Source organism: Brassica napus, chromosome C7 (genome assembly GCF_020379485.1).
Source record: "Brassica napus cultivar Da-Ae chromosome C7, Da-Ae, whole genome shotgun sequence".
Classification (NCBI taxonomy): domain Eukaryota; kingdom Viridiplantae; phylum Streptophyta; class Magnoliopsida; order Brassicales; family Brassicaceae; genus Brassica; species Brassica napus.
Window position 1 is genome coordinate 18,779,674 of NC_063450.1, and position 14,335 is coordinate 18,794,008.

Below are 14,335 nucleotides of genomic sequence, written 5' to 3' on the forward strand. Positions count from 1 at the left end.
CTAGATTAGTTTTACCCTTACAAATGTTTTCTGATTGGATAGGAGAGATCATCATATTCGAACGATGGATCTTTATGGTTGATACACTACTTTCTTTCTATATAGTTTGGTATAGTCACTATTTATAATAGAAAACCATATAAACCCTTATGCACGAATTTTTGAATAAGCCATCTTCCTAATAGAGATACTAATAAATTAAATGGTAACCATCAAATTGTTGCTTTCTATATGGTTTTATATCTCTCTTATTAAAACAGAAAATGTAACATTGTAACATTTTTTTTCAAAAAAACATTGTAACATTTTCATGTGTGTGTGTTTTTTTTTCAAATTGAACCATACTTTAAAATCTATTTTATGAAAATATAATCATAGTATAGAACTAACAGTTCATGTCCTATTTACAAAATAAGTCATTAAAAATATTCGAATATTTTAATTATCATTAAACTATTAATGATATTTTAAATTTTAACAATAAATTTTATTATTATTTTATTTATAAAAAAATCTATTGAAATATGTAACAAAGTTTTAACAAAATATCAATTTTTTTACTAAAATTAGGTATTAATTATTTTGTAATTAGTAACACAATATTATTATAAATTGGTATTAGCTAAAATTTTGTTATAAGACGAAAAATAAAATTATATGCTACTTTAATAAGTTTAATAATTATATTATATATATATATATATTAAAATAATTATTATAGAAATATAAATGTGGAAATTTATATTAAATTGGTAGGTTAAAAATTTTATTTTCAAAAATATTTGTTTCCTTTTAAATGATAAATAAAATATTATCCACCGTTAAAAGAGGTTAAAATTTGTAAAGTATATAATATTTTTATACAAAAATAAAACTATTAACATATGTTTAAATTTTTATATCTTTAACTATATACTATTTTTATTTTATTTGTATTTTTTAAAACTCACAACTATATAATATTTAAAAATTATTGTATATAAAATTAATTTTTTGTTAAAATATAATCCTACGTTTTTAAAATGCGGGTAAGATTCTAGTTAATACCTTATTTTGCCGTATTAATGATTATGTAATTTTAGTGTTACAAATTACGAAAACTACCAGATTAATTCTACAATGGGTAATTTTATACATTGCACAAATGTCTACAGCATTTAAATGGAACTTCTAAAACCGATTTTTCTTGTCCCACTTTTTTAAAAGGACTTTTCTTGTTCCATGTTGGATATGTTTTTTAATTTACATTCATTAATCTGGAGAAATTGCAGTTTTGGGAATCAAAATTCTGGACTTTTTGATGTAAAAACATTATTAAGCATTTTAGTTAGCCATCAGATAAAATAGGTTTCCATTAAATGATTATGGAATATGATAAATGTAATCGTAGTGAAATTTTATTTTTAGATTTATATATATTCTCTTCTAGATGCTGATTGTTGATTATAATGTACTTGACTATGAAAGATTTGAAACGTTGAAATTTTTAAATCAATAAATAAATGATTTGATTTATCTCATTATAAGTACGTACATGGTTTGTTATATAAAAAATCCTTGATAGATAGTTGGATTTTCTTTGTTTTTTTTGCACATTTTCTGTTGCATCGATATCGATTTCTAATGTGTATCTATGATTATTAGTGAAGTGTAATATTGACTAATTCAAATATTTAACCTATTACAGTAAATAGAAAAATATTCTATCTGAATTTTGTTCCATACAAAGAGGGTATATTGCTTCTTGTATATAGTTATGAACTACATGTATGGATTACGCCATACATCAATACAACAAAGAAGCAAAGTAAGAGATAAGCTCCGATAAAGATTTTACATTTTGTTGTTCCACGTCACTGGTCATGGAGAGACCACCTTTGTTTCCACGAGTTGTACCACTTCACAAGTCTCATAACTATTCTACCACGACTCTATACTACTTTCCATAAATATTTAACTAAGTTTGAAAAAAAAGTGAAGTAAAAGAGGATTTCACAGCTCGTTCGTGGTGGCGGGATTGTTGAGGATCCGTATTTTAGAGCACTAACTGGTAGAATTTCGGTTCAATATCCGATCCAAGCAAATTTGATACACGTGTGGTCGCTTATATTCTTAGGCTTCGATCCAGAAGATGTTCCACACACGATTTACGGGAAACTCCTAGCGCTCACCCTCGGAAAAAATCGGACTTGACCACCTGTGCCAGTCCAAAGAACATTCTTTAAAATGAACCCATTGTACGGTAAGCTTGTTAGTGTGGACTAGGGTAACTGTATAGTTAGTTGCATACAGTTACATTTACGTACTTGCTCTTATCTGTCAGTTTGACTCTTAACTATTAGTCTACTACAAAGTTAAGAACCTCGGCAAGAGTTTTAAGAACCGGTTCTTAACTTTTAACTAAAAAAACTCTCTTAACTTTTAACTAAAAAAATTAAGAATCGGCTCTTAAATAAGAGTTTTAAGAACCGGTTCTTAACATTTTTAGTTAAAAGTTAAGAGATGGGTTCTTATATTCCACTAAGAACCCCCCTAAAAACCCCCAATAATCATGCTCTTTCTCTTCTTGAGTGAAAAAGAGATCAAAGTGTAACTAATATTAGTGATATGCTTTGATTAATTTAATGTTAAAAATAATAGAAGACGGGTTTAACGTAGATAATTTATTGTGAAAATGTTTTTTGGTCGACAATTTCATATTACATGCATCAGTCACTAATTTGATGCATTCCGTAAGGACTATATATGGTCATCGGATTTTTTATCCTCTCCTTCTTCATCTTGGTATTATCTGCCTCTGGTTCCTTGATATTATCTTTTATGCCTTGATTCCCATAGACACTGAAAGTGACTTTTAACTGCCTTAGTTTCTCCACGGTTTTGTGATCAAGAAGGTTTCTCCACTTCCATCTTCTATCTTCTTCGAAAACGACATCTCTGCTAACTATGATTTTTCTACTCGCAGGATCAAACATCCTATATGCCTTCGAGTCGGGTTCAATTCCTAGATGCGCAAGAATTCGGGTTCTGTCGTCAAGCTTATTTATGTTTCTTGCCTCAGTCTTGGTGTATCCGATATCCAAACACTCGTAAGTGTTTTATGCTTGGTTTTCTTCCTTTGTATGCTTCATATGGAGTTTGTGACGCCAATGTCTTTGTTGCAACTATGTTTATCAAATATGTTGAGTGACGCATGGCTTCTCCCCAAAGATAGTTTGGTACCTCCATGTGTTTGAGAATACTTCTTGTCATCTCTAACAACGTTCTATTTCGTCGCTCCACCGCTCTGCTTTGTTGAGGCATGTATGGAGCAGCTAAGTAGGATTCCATATAACTCGCAAAAACTACTGAATTCAGTGCTTGTAAACTTTCACCCTCTATTTTTACTAAAAGTTTTTATTGTTGCATTCGTCTCCTTCTCTACTATTGCTTTGAAACGTTTGACAATCAATCTCTAAAACTCAGAAGTTCATGCCACAACTCAGCATCTTCTTATATAGAGATATAATTTCCTAAACACATTAGTAAAACCTATTGTCCTAAACATATATTGATTAGGATTAGTGTAACTGGGATCCAAAGTTAACTTCAAGATTATTACCAACAAAAGAAATCCATAAGTTTTGTATTTTATAAATTTTACAAAATGTAAACACATGCAACTTTTTAGGCTCTGACTGGTGACCATTTTAGGAACACTAAAAACAAATATGAAAGAAATGAAGAAGAATAAAATAACATGAATGAGTGGGAATGATTGTTCTTTCCCAAATATATATGGAAAAATAATTTTGTTCTATTATTCTTTACAAAAAAAAAAGAATGAGAAAGAATGGAAAAAAAATTAATTCTTTATGAATGGTGTAATTTTACAGGAATCATGAAGAATTAAATGTTCCTTCTCGTTCATTTGGTCACAAACCCCAGTGTTTTTTATCTGTTTGTGTATTGCCTTTGCGTTTACAGTTTCCAAAAATATTTAATTTGACGAAAAACAGAGACTTTTTTGCTGAAAAAAATAGAGACCTTTTTTGCTAAAAAAGTAGAGACTTTTTAGAAGTTAAAATATTTATTTTAACGAGAGCTAAAGGTGTGTATATGTGTGAATATTTTTTTTTTTAGCAAGAAATTTACAGACTCATGTTGACTCTGTAAACCATATTGGTAACTCCGCATCCATGTGAACGACAAAGGACAATTGCTTGCGTGCATTACGTGCTAAGCTATCCGCCCGAAGGTTCGCCGTCCGAGGTACATGTACGATGTCTGAGTTGAGGAAGCTTCCTTTGAGAAGCTTGATATCTTCCAAATAGCTTTCAAATGCTGGCCATTCTTCTGATTCCGAAACCATCTTCACCAATTGAGAACAATCCGTAGCAAACGTAACCTGGACCTGTCTTAAATTCTTCATACATTCAATTGCCCAAATCAAAGCCTCTATCTCTGAATGAAGGGGAGAGAGGCATGCCCGTACATTCCTTGCCCCCAGTAGACTATCAAATCCTGGTAAAGTACTATACCAGCCTTGCCCTGGTATTAATTCCTTATCCTTCCATGAGCCATCAATAAAACACCATCGACCTGATGTCTCTAAAGGAGGAATGGTTTGTACCGAGAGCCCCCTCCTTGGCTCATTTCCCACCTGTGCTTCTGCCCAGAGTGATGATTCCACTTCAGCTAATTTAAGAGTGTCCCGCGGATCAATATCCAAATTACTATAAACTTTGTTATTTCGGGCTTTCCAAATATACCATAAAATCCATGCAAACTGATGGTCATCCATTTTCGGTTGCACTCTCTAAAAAAGATGATCCATATTAACAAATAAAGAGCTGATAGGAAAGATATTATGCGCTGAAGGGATCTTGGATAGTGCCCACACTTGACGTGCAGGAGGACATTCAAAAAATACATGATTTATTGATTCTTCCGGATCTCCACAACGAGCACAACATATATCTCCTCTTATCCCTCGTGCCTTTAAATTTTTCATTACCGATATACATCCTGATACCATTTGCCACAAGAAATGCCTTATCTAGATTACCTAAATAACATAGATTACCTAAATGCAGCTTCAATGACATTGGAATCCCCTATATATTAATTGAGGATCTTTTAAAAAATTATAACCTGAATTTTGTAAAAATTTAAAAAAAAACTCATCATATGTGTCACTTGTGTATGCCTTCCAAATCCTATTTCAAAGAATTCTAGAGCACCTTATATAAACTATAGTCTAAAAATTATACTCTCTAGCAAAATAATATTTCGCAGACTATAGTTGGTCGCATATATCAAATCTTTATTATTTTGCAGATTTTCCTTAAATAAAACCTACGGAATTACCTAATTTGATTAAAAGATATATATAGCAATTAATGATTTTAAACAATAAAGATTTGATAACAATTTGTATACTTTTTATCATTTTTTTATTTCTTTATTATTAAAATAAATTACATAATTACATTAATCATATAATAAAAATCTAGATTTTTTTTTGTATATGTTGTATTTTGAATTTTTCAAAACGAGTATAAATTAGTAAAACTGTTAAAAGTCTCACATAAACTTTTATGATCAATGTTTAAATTTTTTTCTATATTAAGATACAATGATTATAAGACCATATGAAGAAATAATTTTATTTTTATAGGTTTTTATGTTATATATATATATATTTTTATATCGTTTAAATTAAATTGTACATCGTATGGAAGTGTATACTTATATTTTGATATTTTCATTGAACATATATTGAAAAGGTAATATTTTAATTTTGAAATCTTCATTGTTTTTTAAATGATTATAAATTATTGAAATTATTCCACATTAAAAAAAAAATCGTTGGTGTAAACTTTTGTTACACAAATATGTAAATAATCATTAAATCATATGTGTAGAAACTTCATTTAATAAATATCCATATTAAAAGTGTACTATATATATATGTTAATATCATTTAAATTTAGTTATATATCATATACAATAGATAAGGTTGATTGTTTTGATTTATTTACCCTAAAATGTTTGCGAATAAACAAGAGTAATAGTTTGATTTATATGCACACGCCAATTTATTACATAATAGTAACTGATTTCTTAGTTATTTAATATATATACTTATTATTTTATTATTTCATAATATGCAGAAAAACATAAAATAAATAATAAATATAAAATGTTTATTCGGCAAAAGGTGCAGATTTTAACCTAAGTATATATCTCTTTAATTATTTTAAATCATAAATATTTTCTAAATCTCATATCAAAACAAACAAACGAAATGAGAATAAACTTCAAAATTAATATTTATATCGAATAATAACCAAAATGAAAAAAAAGAAAAATATTGAAGATAGATAGGATTGGCACGTAAACGTAAACTTCTCATAACCATAATTATTTTTTAAATTACTAAATCATGATATAATACCAAGCTGACATAGTTTCATTGTAATCAAATAAACCCAAGATTTTTCGACCTAAACGTTAGGTTCTTATGCGGTAAGTGATTTTTTAGCCTAATGTTTTTTAAAAAATGGGATCAGCTCATTAGTAAACAAATTATGTAATTAACAAAAAGTTAAAAAAAAATTGTTTAAAGACCAAAATATTAATTCAATCAAGAATATAAATTTTTTCTGTATAATATTTTTTAAATAATTTTTATATAAATTTATTCTGCGCCTTGCGCAGGTCTTATCCTAGTATTTATATATTTGAATAGAAATGAAATTTTGTTCAGTCAAAACTATAAACTAATCTTGAAACATTTATAATTGTTATGTAAGGTTGGTAGTGCTAATCGTTTGGTACTCGATTAACAAAACAACACTATTGGAACACAGCCGCTAGGTTAATGTGTTACAATTCATATAAAAAGCTACTTGTTACCCGTAATATTACATTATGGATCATATTATAGAGGGAGAGATTCATATGTCTAATGTATTTAAATATTATTTTCGAGAAGAATGTGTGCAAGATAAATTTAAGTATGATCATGTTCGAATGCAATAGAAGTGTGTATTTGTGTGTGGGGTTAGTGACGAGCTGCACTACTCACACCTTTATAATTCCTTAATACTATTGAGTGTTGAGTGCGTTATATTCAAATCTATATATACAAGTGAGTGTAATTAAGCTCGCAATAAGGGCCAAGCAATTTAATTAAAAAAATATTTACATTTCCATTTTTCCCCTTTACATTATTTTAATCTCTTTAACAAATCGCATAAAAAGTTAAATCGGCTCGTAGCTGCAAACCATGTGTGTGAAAAAGATACATCTCCATTAGGTAAATTAGTGCCAAAACCAAAAAGAGAAAACTCAATTCATTTTCTCTACACGTCTATATCTCTCTTTCCCTCTATATATACAAACAATCATCTTTCCCTCTTAATGCCTCTCTTACACATTAAACCACTCTCTCTCTTTCTTTCTTTCTCCTTCTTCACGTTTTGATTTCTTCCGAGTCACAAGATTAACATATCTTTAATCAAAAGGGAAGTCATTATATGCAAAGAGGATGGTGAAGTTCTCCAAGGAGTTAGAAGCTCAACTCATACCGGAGTGGAAAGAGGCCTTTGTTAATTATTGTCTACTAAAAAAACAAATCAAGAAAATCAAAATCTCTCGTAAACCAAAACCGGCTTCTCTTTACCCCATTGCTCATCATCCTTATTGTGGTCTATATCTGTTCCAGCCGGTTCGCAACTTGGCAAGGACCTTCTCGGATAAACTGTTTTCCTCCTCAGAAACACCAGAGATTCTTGAGGTAATTAATTATTTTTAATCAATGCTCTACTTTAATTCTCTTGAGAAAAACATGCTTGATCCTCCTGTCTGTTGGAATGATTAATTATACTATTAAGTAATCGGAATCATGTATAAATGCACATTACTGAGAAGATTATTATACTTTATTGAAACGGTATGACTTGGATTTTGTGGGAATAGATAATAGATTAGTTGTGTTTACTTAACTCATATCTTTAGCTTAGAAAATCTGGAATACGATTATTGAGAGAACGTAAACGTATTGATTTATATTATTTAAGCATCATTTTTTGTCTTATGATTGTATGGAGTTTGTGTGTGCATACGTCTTTGTATTTTCCATTCCTATTCTTTTCTCGTCTTTGTTTACGCATCAGAATTACCGGTTGGTTCTGCTTTGTCTACAGACTGCGCATTAAAAAAAAATCTGATTTTCACTTCTTATTTTTTAAGAATTGCTTTTGACATTTTTTAAAGGGTAAAATCTCCAAAATAGCCCCTTTCTAAGTTTATATCACAAAAATAGCACTCAAAAACTAAAATGACCAAAATAGCATTATATCTTTCGAAAATTTTAATTTTTTTATTTTTTTAAATTTGAAATCTTATCCCAAAACCTCATTTCTCAACCCTAAACTCTAAACCCTAAACTCTAAACCCTAAACCCTAAATTCTAAATTCTAAACTCCACCCTTTAACTCTAAACCCTAAATTTGTGGCTTTTGATAAAACATTAAGTGCTATTTTTGTGATTTTTGATCTTAAGTGCTAGTTTGGGAACAAAAACTTGATTTAGTGCTATTTTTGTTTTTTTCTCTTTTTTTAAGTTATTTGAGTGAGATATGTAAATAGTACATATTTGATATGATTGAGTAAAAAATCAATATGTTAAGTCGTGTAGCGCAAATCGGGAAATCTTTCTAAAGTTTTGTGTGTGTACTAATACGTAAAATTTACATATATTTGTTTGTCTTATTAGTAAAACTATCATTAAACACATGATTGAGACCATATATCTTTTCAATTGTTTCCTAAACTTAGAAAAACGGGTTATAAATTAACTAACTCTTAAATTTTCGATGCATATATTTTTGCGGAAAATAATTGCGTATTAGACTTTGTTACTCTACGGGTGTGATTAACTATTGCTGTAGTTTTCCACGGCTACAATTATACTCACATCTCTAAATCTACACCAATCTTGATTTATATTTTTTTTAAAGCTCGCAGCTTTTTTTTAGTCTACAACACTTCTTAAAATTTATGGGGTGATTGGTAGTTGTTGTAGTTGTTGTCCACGGCCCTATTTATTTCTACAGCACCAAATTCAGAGAAATCAAGCTTTAAATTTTTTTTTGAAACCACAGCTCTTGAAATAACCTACAGCTGTATAAGTGCTCTGCAGAGCCAAATATCCAAAGCAATTTCTTAGTGCTTTCCATAAAATTCTACAGCAATAAAATTTAAAGCCACAACAAAAAATCTACAGATTTTTTTCTACAGCAAAAATTTTAAAGCTACAGCATTTACCAATTGCTCTGTAGAGACAAATTTCTACGGCCCAAATTTAAAGACTTTTGAAAATTAAAAATCTAGAACCAAAACCAAAAAAAGTTATGGCAATATTTCTACAGCCAAAAAATAAAATCACACCTCTTACCAATCACACCCCGTATCTTAGAACTTGTGACCGCTAATTCTAAAACAAGATGGGTTTTTCTTCATAGTCTCGCGAAACAAGGAAGCGAAAAACGGTTGTGAAGATTGTGATATCTCACGAAACCATCGTGACGAAAAAATATATAAAGACATAACAAACTCACAAGTCACCACCCTCATAAAACATTCAATTCAATGCAATGACACGTATAAGAAAAAAAAAATATACAAATATGATATTTACATGGTTTGTTGGGTTAAACTACATGAAACTTAATAGTATTATGTTGTTTTCGCGGATTAACAGGTGAGGAGAAGAAAAAGCTCAGAAAATGGGGATGATGTCGAGGAAATTTACCAAACTGAGCTTGTTCAGTTGTTTTCCGAAGAAGACGAGGTAGTAATTACATATATTTATGTTTGCAAAAAAAAAATACATATATATAGTTGTTCGTATTAATATTAAGGATTCTTTTTTTTTTTTTGACAAAAGAGTAAGTATTAAGGATTCTTATTTCATACTGTACTACTTTGGAAAAGCATCACCCATAAATAAATGGCCTATATATCTCATAAATAGTGTGCTTTATTACTAGTCTAAATTGCATAACAGCCACTTTCTGCATCCTAATGAAGATAGTCAAATTAAAACTACTTTTTAGCTTTTATTACGATTAAAATATAATTAATTATTTTATTTAAGTGTCTGACTGCTTTTTGTTATACTTCAGGTTAAATTCTTCTTCGCAAGATTGGATGAAGAGCTAAACAAAGTGAATCAGTTTCACAAGTCCAAAGAGACAGAATTTGTAGGAAGAGGAGATATTCTCAAGAAACAGTTAGACATTCTTGCAGAACTCAAACAGATCCTAAGTGATCGGAAGAAGAGAAACCTTTCTGGTTCAAATTCACATCGCTCCTTAGATTCTTCTGCGCGAAACTCTGATTTCTCTGCAGGTCAGTCTTCTTTTTAACACAAGTTAGGTCAGATTGAGGGTATTTAGTTAATTACTCATGTTGACATAGACTCTTAAAGGCTGCCATTTATATTATCTGAGTTATGCTGTACCAATTAGAAACCACAAAAATGCATGTCCTAAAGGCCGATTTACGTAGTGCGGCTAGTAAAAAGAAAACCAGGTTTATTTAATGTCCTAAACCAAAATATATATTTTCGTATGATTTTTCACACAGGATATAAATATTGGCTATTGAAATGACAACGTTTGGTATAACTTATAAATCTTGTGTGGGGAATGCAAAACTCGAAGCGGCAAAAATAATGAAAGATTTTTAATACTAGTTTTAAGCTTTTATGTCGACGCATATTCAATGGCCGACAAGAACATAGAACATGAGAACACAAATCGACTCTATACTAACAAAGAGAAAAATTGCTTGTAAGAAAATAAGAATGGACCGACAAAAGATGATCTCTGCGTGAAAAGATTGACAAATAAAAACTACTCCTCTTCTCTTTAATTAGAGCTTGTATCTTTTGTTGTTAGGTAACAAAACATGTAAATGCTTTATTTTTTACGTGTTTTCTTTTTAGGGTCTCCAGGAGAATTAAGTGAGACACAAAGTGAAACATCAAGAACTGACGAAATCATAGAGGCATTGGAGAGGAACGGTGTGAATTTCATAAACTCTGCAACGAGGACCAAAACAAAAGGAGGCAAACCCAAAATGTCTCTCCGTGTCGACATTCCAGACGCCGTGGCCGGAGCTGACGGTGGCGGTGCAAGATCCATCGCAACGGCCACATCGGTTCTCTGGGAGGAGCTTGTTAACAACCCGAGAAGCGGCGGAGGGGATTTCATCACCCGGAAGAAGATTCAATGCGCAGAGAAGATGATACGTAAAGCCTTTGTTGAGCTCTACAGAGGTCTTGGCTTGTTGAAGACTTACAGGTATATTCATTACCAATTCAATATCTTACCATTTTAGTGTATTTTATGTCGTGATCATGTAATTTCTAATTCTTGCTTTGATATATTATATTTTCGCAGTTCATTGAACATGATAGCTTTTACAAAAATATTGAAGAAATTCGACAAGGTAAAAGCATATATTTATAGACAAGTTTTACTCGTTAGTTGACTAGTTACGATGATCAACTAAAATTGTTTGAATAAAAAGAAGATTTAGTGCTTAATAATGAACATTAGTTTATGGACCAACAGGTTTCTGGTCAGCAAGCATCATCAAGTTATCTTAAAGTCGTAAAGAGATCGCAATTTACCAGCTCTGATAAGGTATTGTATATGAGCGAAATAAAAGGACTATACATATTTTAATGTCATAGTAAACCACTTTATAAAACGACTAAACATAATTGGTGGTTTTGATTAAAATAAACATAAGGTGGTAAGACTCATGGACGAAGTGGAGTCCATATTCACAAAGCACTTCGCAAACAGTGACAGGAAAAAGGCCATGAAATTCTTGAGACCCCACCAGCAGAAAGATTCTCACATGGTCACTTTCTTTGTTGGTACTATTCTGAATTTTCTTTTTGAACATAATTTTACTATTCTGAATTTTCTCTTTGTTTTTACCCCTTTTATTATTTATGTTTTATATATAATGTTCCAACATGAATAAACCCAAAAAAACATTCCACCATGAATTGTGTAACAAAGTGAAACTGTGTTCTTTGTTGCAGGATTATTCACAGGTTGCTTTGTCTCACTGTTTAGTATTTACATAATACTAGCCCATCTTTCTGGAATATTCACGTCTGGTGCTCAAGTTTCATATATGGAGACTGTTTATCCTGTTTTCAGGTATTTTATTTATACTTTTATATGGTTAATTAAAGAACACCTGATGTATCTACTAAATAACTCAATAATTAGAAAATTGTGTTACTATTTTGATAATTTGATATTTTATTTTTTTGTAACGCAGTGTTTTTGCGTTGCTGAGTCTGCACATGTTCATGTACGGATGCAATCTGTTTATGTGGAAGAGCACGAGGATAAACTACACGTTTATATTCGAGTTCTCACCAACCACAGCGTTGCGTTACCGAGATGCGTTTCTCATGGGAACAACGTTTATGACCGCAGTCGTGGGTGCTATGGTCATCCATCTCATCCTCCGTGCCGCCGGTTTCTCGGCCAACCAAGTCGATACAATTCCTGGCGTCCTCCTCCTGGTAAAATCAATTAGTTACGTTACTTAATTAGCATATAAACATGTTTCAACCCCAATCGCTAATTTTTTGGGTGTATGACAGATATTCATTTGTGTGTTGATATGCCCCTTCGACGCATTTTATCGGCCAACAAGATTCTGCTTCATTCGAATATTACGGAACATCGTTTGCTCACCTTTCTACAAGGTATATAACTGGAGATGTCTTGGTTACTTCCACCACAAGAAATCCACAGGAACTTGATTTTTAAAAATGGGTTTTTGTACGAAACAGGTTTTGATGGTTGACTTTTTCATGGCTGATCAACTTACTAGCCAGGTAATCAACTGATTCAACTTCAATTAGTGGGGATTAAACAGAAATGAGTTGATAATTTACCCACTAATCGTGTTCTCTGACTTATTTATGTTCAATTCAGATTCCTTTGCTGAGACATTTAGAGTCAACTGCGTGTTACTTCATGGCTCAAAGCTTTCGAACACACGAATACAACACCTGCAAAAACGGAAGAATCTACAGAGAACTTGCTTATTTAATCTCTTTCTCACCTTACTTCTGGCGTGCCATGCAAGTAAGCTCACTTAGGTTTTTCGTTCTTTTAAATCAAAGCCCTTCCAAACTTTTCAGTTCACAGTATTGACATATAATTTACAGTGCATAAGGAGATGGTGGGACGAATCAAACACTGACCACTTAGTCAACATGGGGAAATACGTTTCAGCAATGGTTGCAGCCGGAGTCCGCATAACCTATGCAAGAGAAAGCACCAACTTGTGGTTGATCGCCGTGCTTGTAAGCTCGGTGGTGGCCACGCTTTACCAGTTATACTGGGACTTTGTCAAGGATTGGGGTCTTTTAAACCCTAAATCCAAAAATCCATGGCTAAGGGACGATCTTGTTCTCAAGAACAAGAACTTCTACTATTTCTCCATTGTAAGTCAAATTACATAATATTTAAACGTCTTTCACAAGTTAAGATATTGTACTAAATGGTGATAAGCGATGTTTATTTTTGGTATTTTGTTCAGGCGGTGAATTTGGTATTGCGAGTTGCTTGGATCGAAACAATAGTAAGATTCAGGGTCAATCATGTCCAGTCTCATTTGTTAGATTTCTTATTGGCATCCCTCGAAGTCATTCGCCGAGGCCATTGGAACTTTTACAGGTAAAAACTTCACCTAGGTTTTGAACATTTGTCTGTTAAACTTGATTTTAAATGTTATTAACAATAAAATGTGTTTACCTTACAGAGTGGAGAATGAGCATTTGAACAATGTAGGCCACTTTAGGGCAGTGAAGACCGTACCGTTGCCGTTCCGTGACATGGACTCGGACGATTAAACAAAGATAATACATTGGAGGGTCTAGTCATGAACCATGGTTCCAGGATATACAGGAAAGCATTTCGGCTTTTGCATTGAATGTAACCATATTGGAGAAATCTTTTGGGGGAACTCCGGAAATGCGTAACCATTTTATCCTTAAAGAACTGGGGACTAATGGATTCTTGATTGTTGGTAGAACTTTCCTAAGTGTAAAATGAACAAAGATAATTTAACTTCCCACTTCATATATCGATTTTCTGTTTTTAAGTTCAATTTTTCTTTTCAAATAAAGAATGATGCTTCTATTTGCTCAAGAAACTCAACTTTAAATCTTGCTTTAGGCGAAAGTTTAACCACTAACCAAAAAGAAAATGTCACTACATAACACTTTATCACCCAATCT

General features: G+C 31.5%; 1 protein-coding gene across 2 annotated transcripts; it reads left to right on the forward strand.

Annotated features, from left to right (window-relative positions):
- The first annotated feature begins 7,396 nt into the window (after window positions 1-7,396).
- Window positions 7,397-14,205, forward strand: LOC106416636 (phosphate transporter PHO1-like). 2 transcript variants are annotated; one of them, XM_048762774.1, is made up of 15 exons: window positions 7,397-7,783; window positions 9,752-9,841; window positions 10,176-10,401; window positions 11,000-11,357; window positions 11,457-11,505; window positions 11,631-11,702; window positions 11,812-11,941; window positions 12,113-12,233; window positions 12,358-12,607; window positions 12,689-12,793; window positions 12,881-12,925; window positions 13,026-13,178; window positions 13,262-13,540; window positions 13,636-13,772; window positions 13,858-14,205. In XM_048762774.1, the coding sequence occupies exons 1-15, from the start codon at window positions 7,535-7,537 to the stop codon at window positions 13,946-13,948; spliced, it is 2,355 nt and encodes a 784-aa protein (XP_048618731.1). In that variant the 5' UTR covers window positions 7,397-7,534; the 3' UTR covers window positions 13,949-14,205. The 2 variants fall into 2 exon arrangements, with proteins under 2 accessions (XP_048618731.1, XP_048618732.1); XM_048762775.1 differs by having other exon boundaries at window positions 11,009-11,357.
- The last annotated feature ends 130 nt before the right edge of the window (window positions 14,206-14,335 follow it).

What these genes read in the sequence shown, in the direction of transcription:
- LOC106416636 (XM_048762774.1), top strand. Translation starts at nt 7,535, where the DNA reads ATGGTGAAGTTCTCCAAGGAGTTAGAAGCTCAACTCATACCGGAGTGG. An exon ending in TGTTTTCCGAAGAAGACGAG is followed by an intron (nt 9,842 to 10,175) that starts GTAGTAATTACA and finishes GTTATACTTCAG; the next exon opens with GTTAAATTCTTCTTCGCAAG. An exon ending in ACTTCTACTATTTCTCCATT is followed by an intron (nt 13,541 to 13,635) that starts GTAAGTCAAATT and finishes TATTTTGTTCAG; the next exon opens with GCGGTGAATTTGGTATTGCG.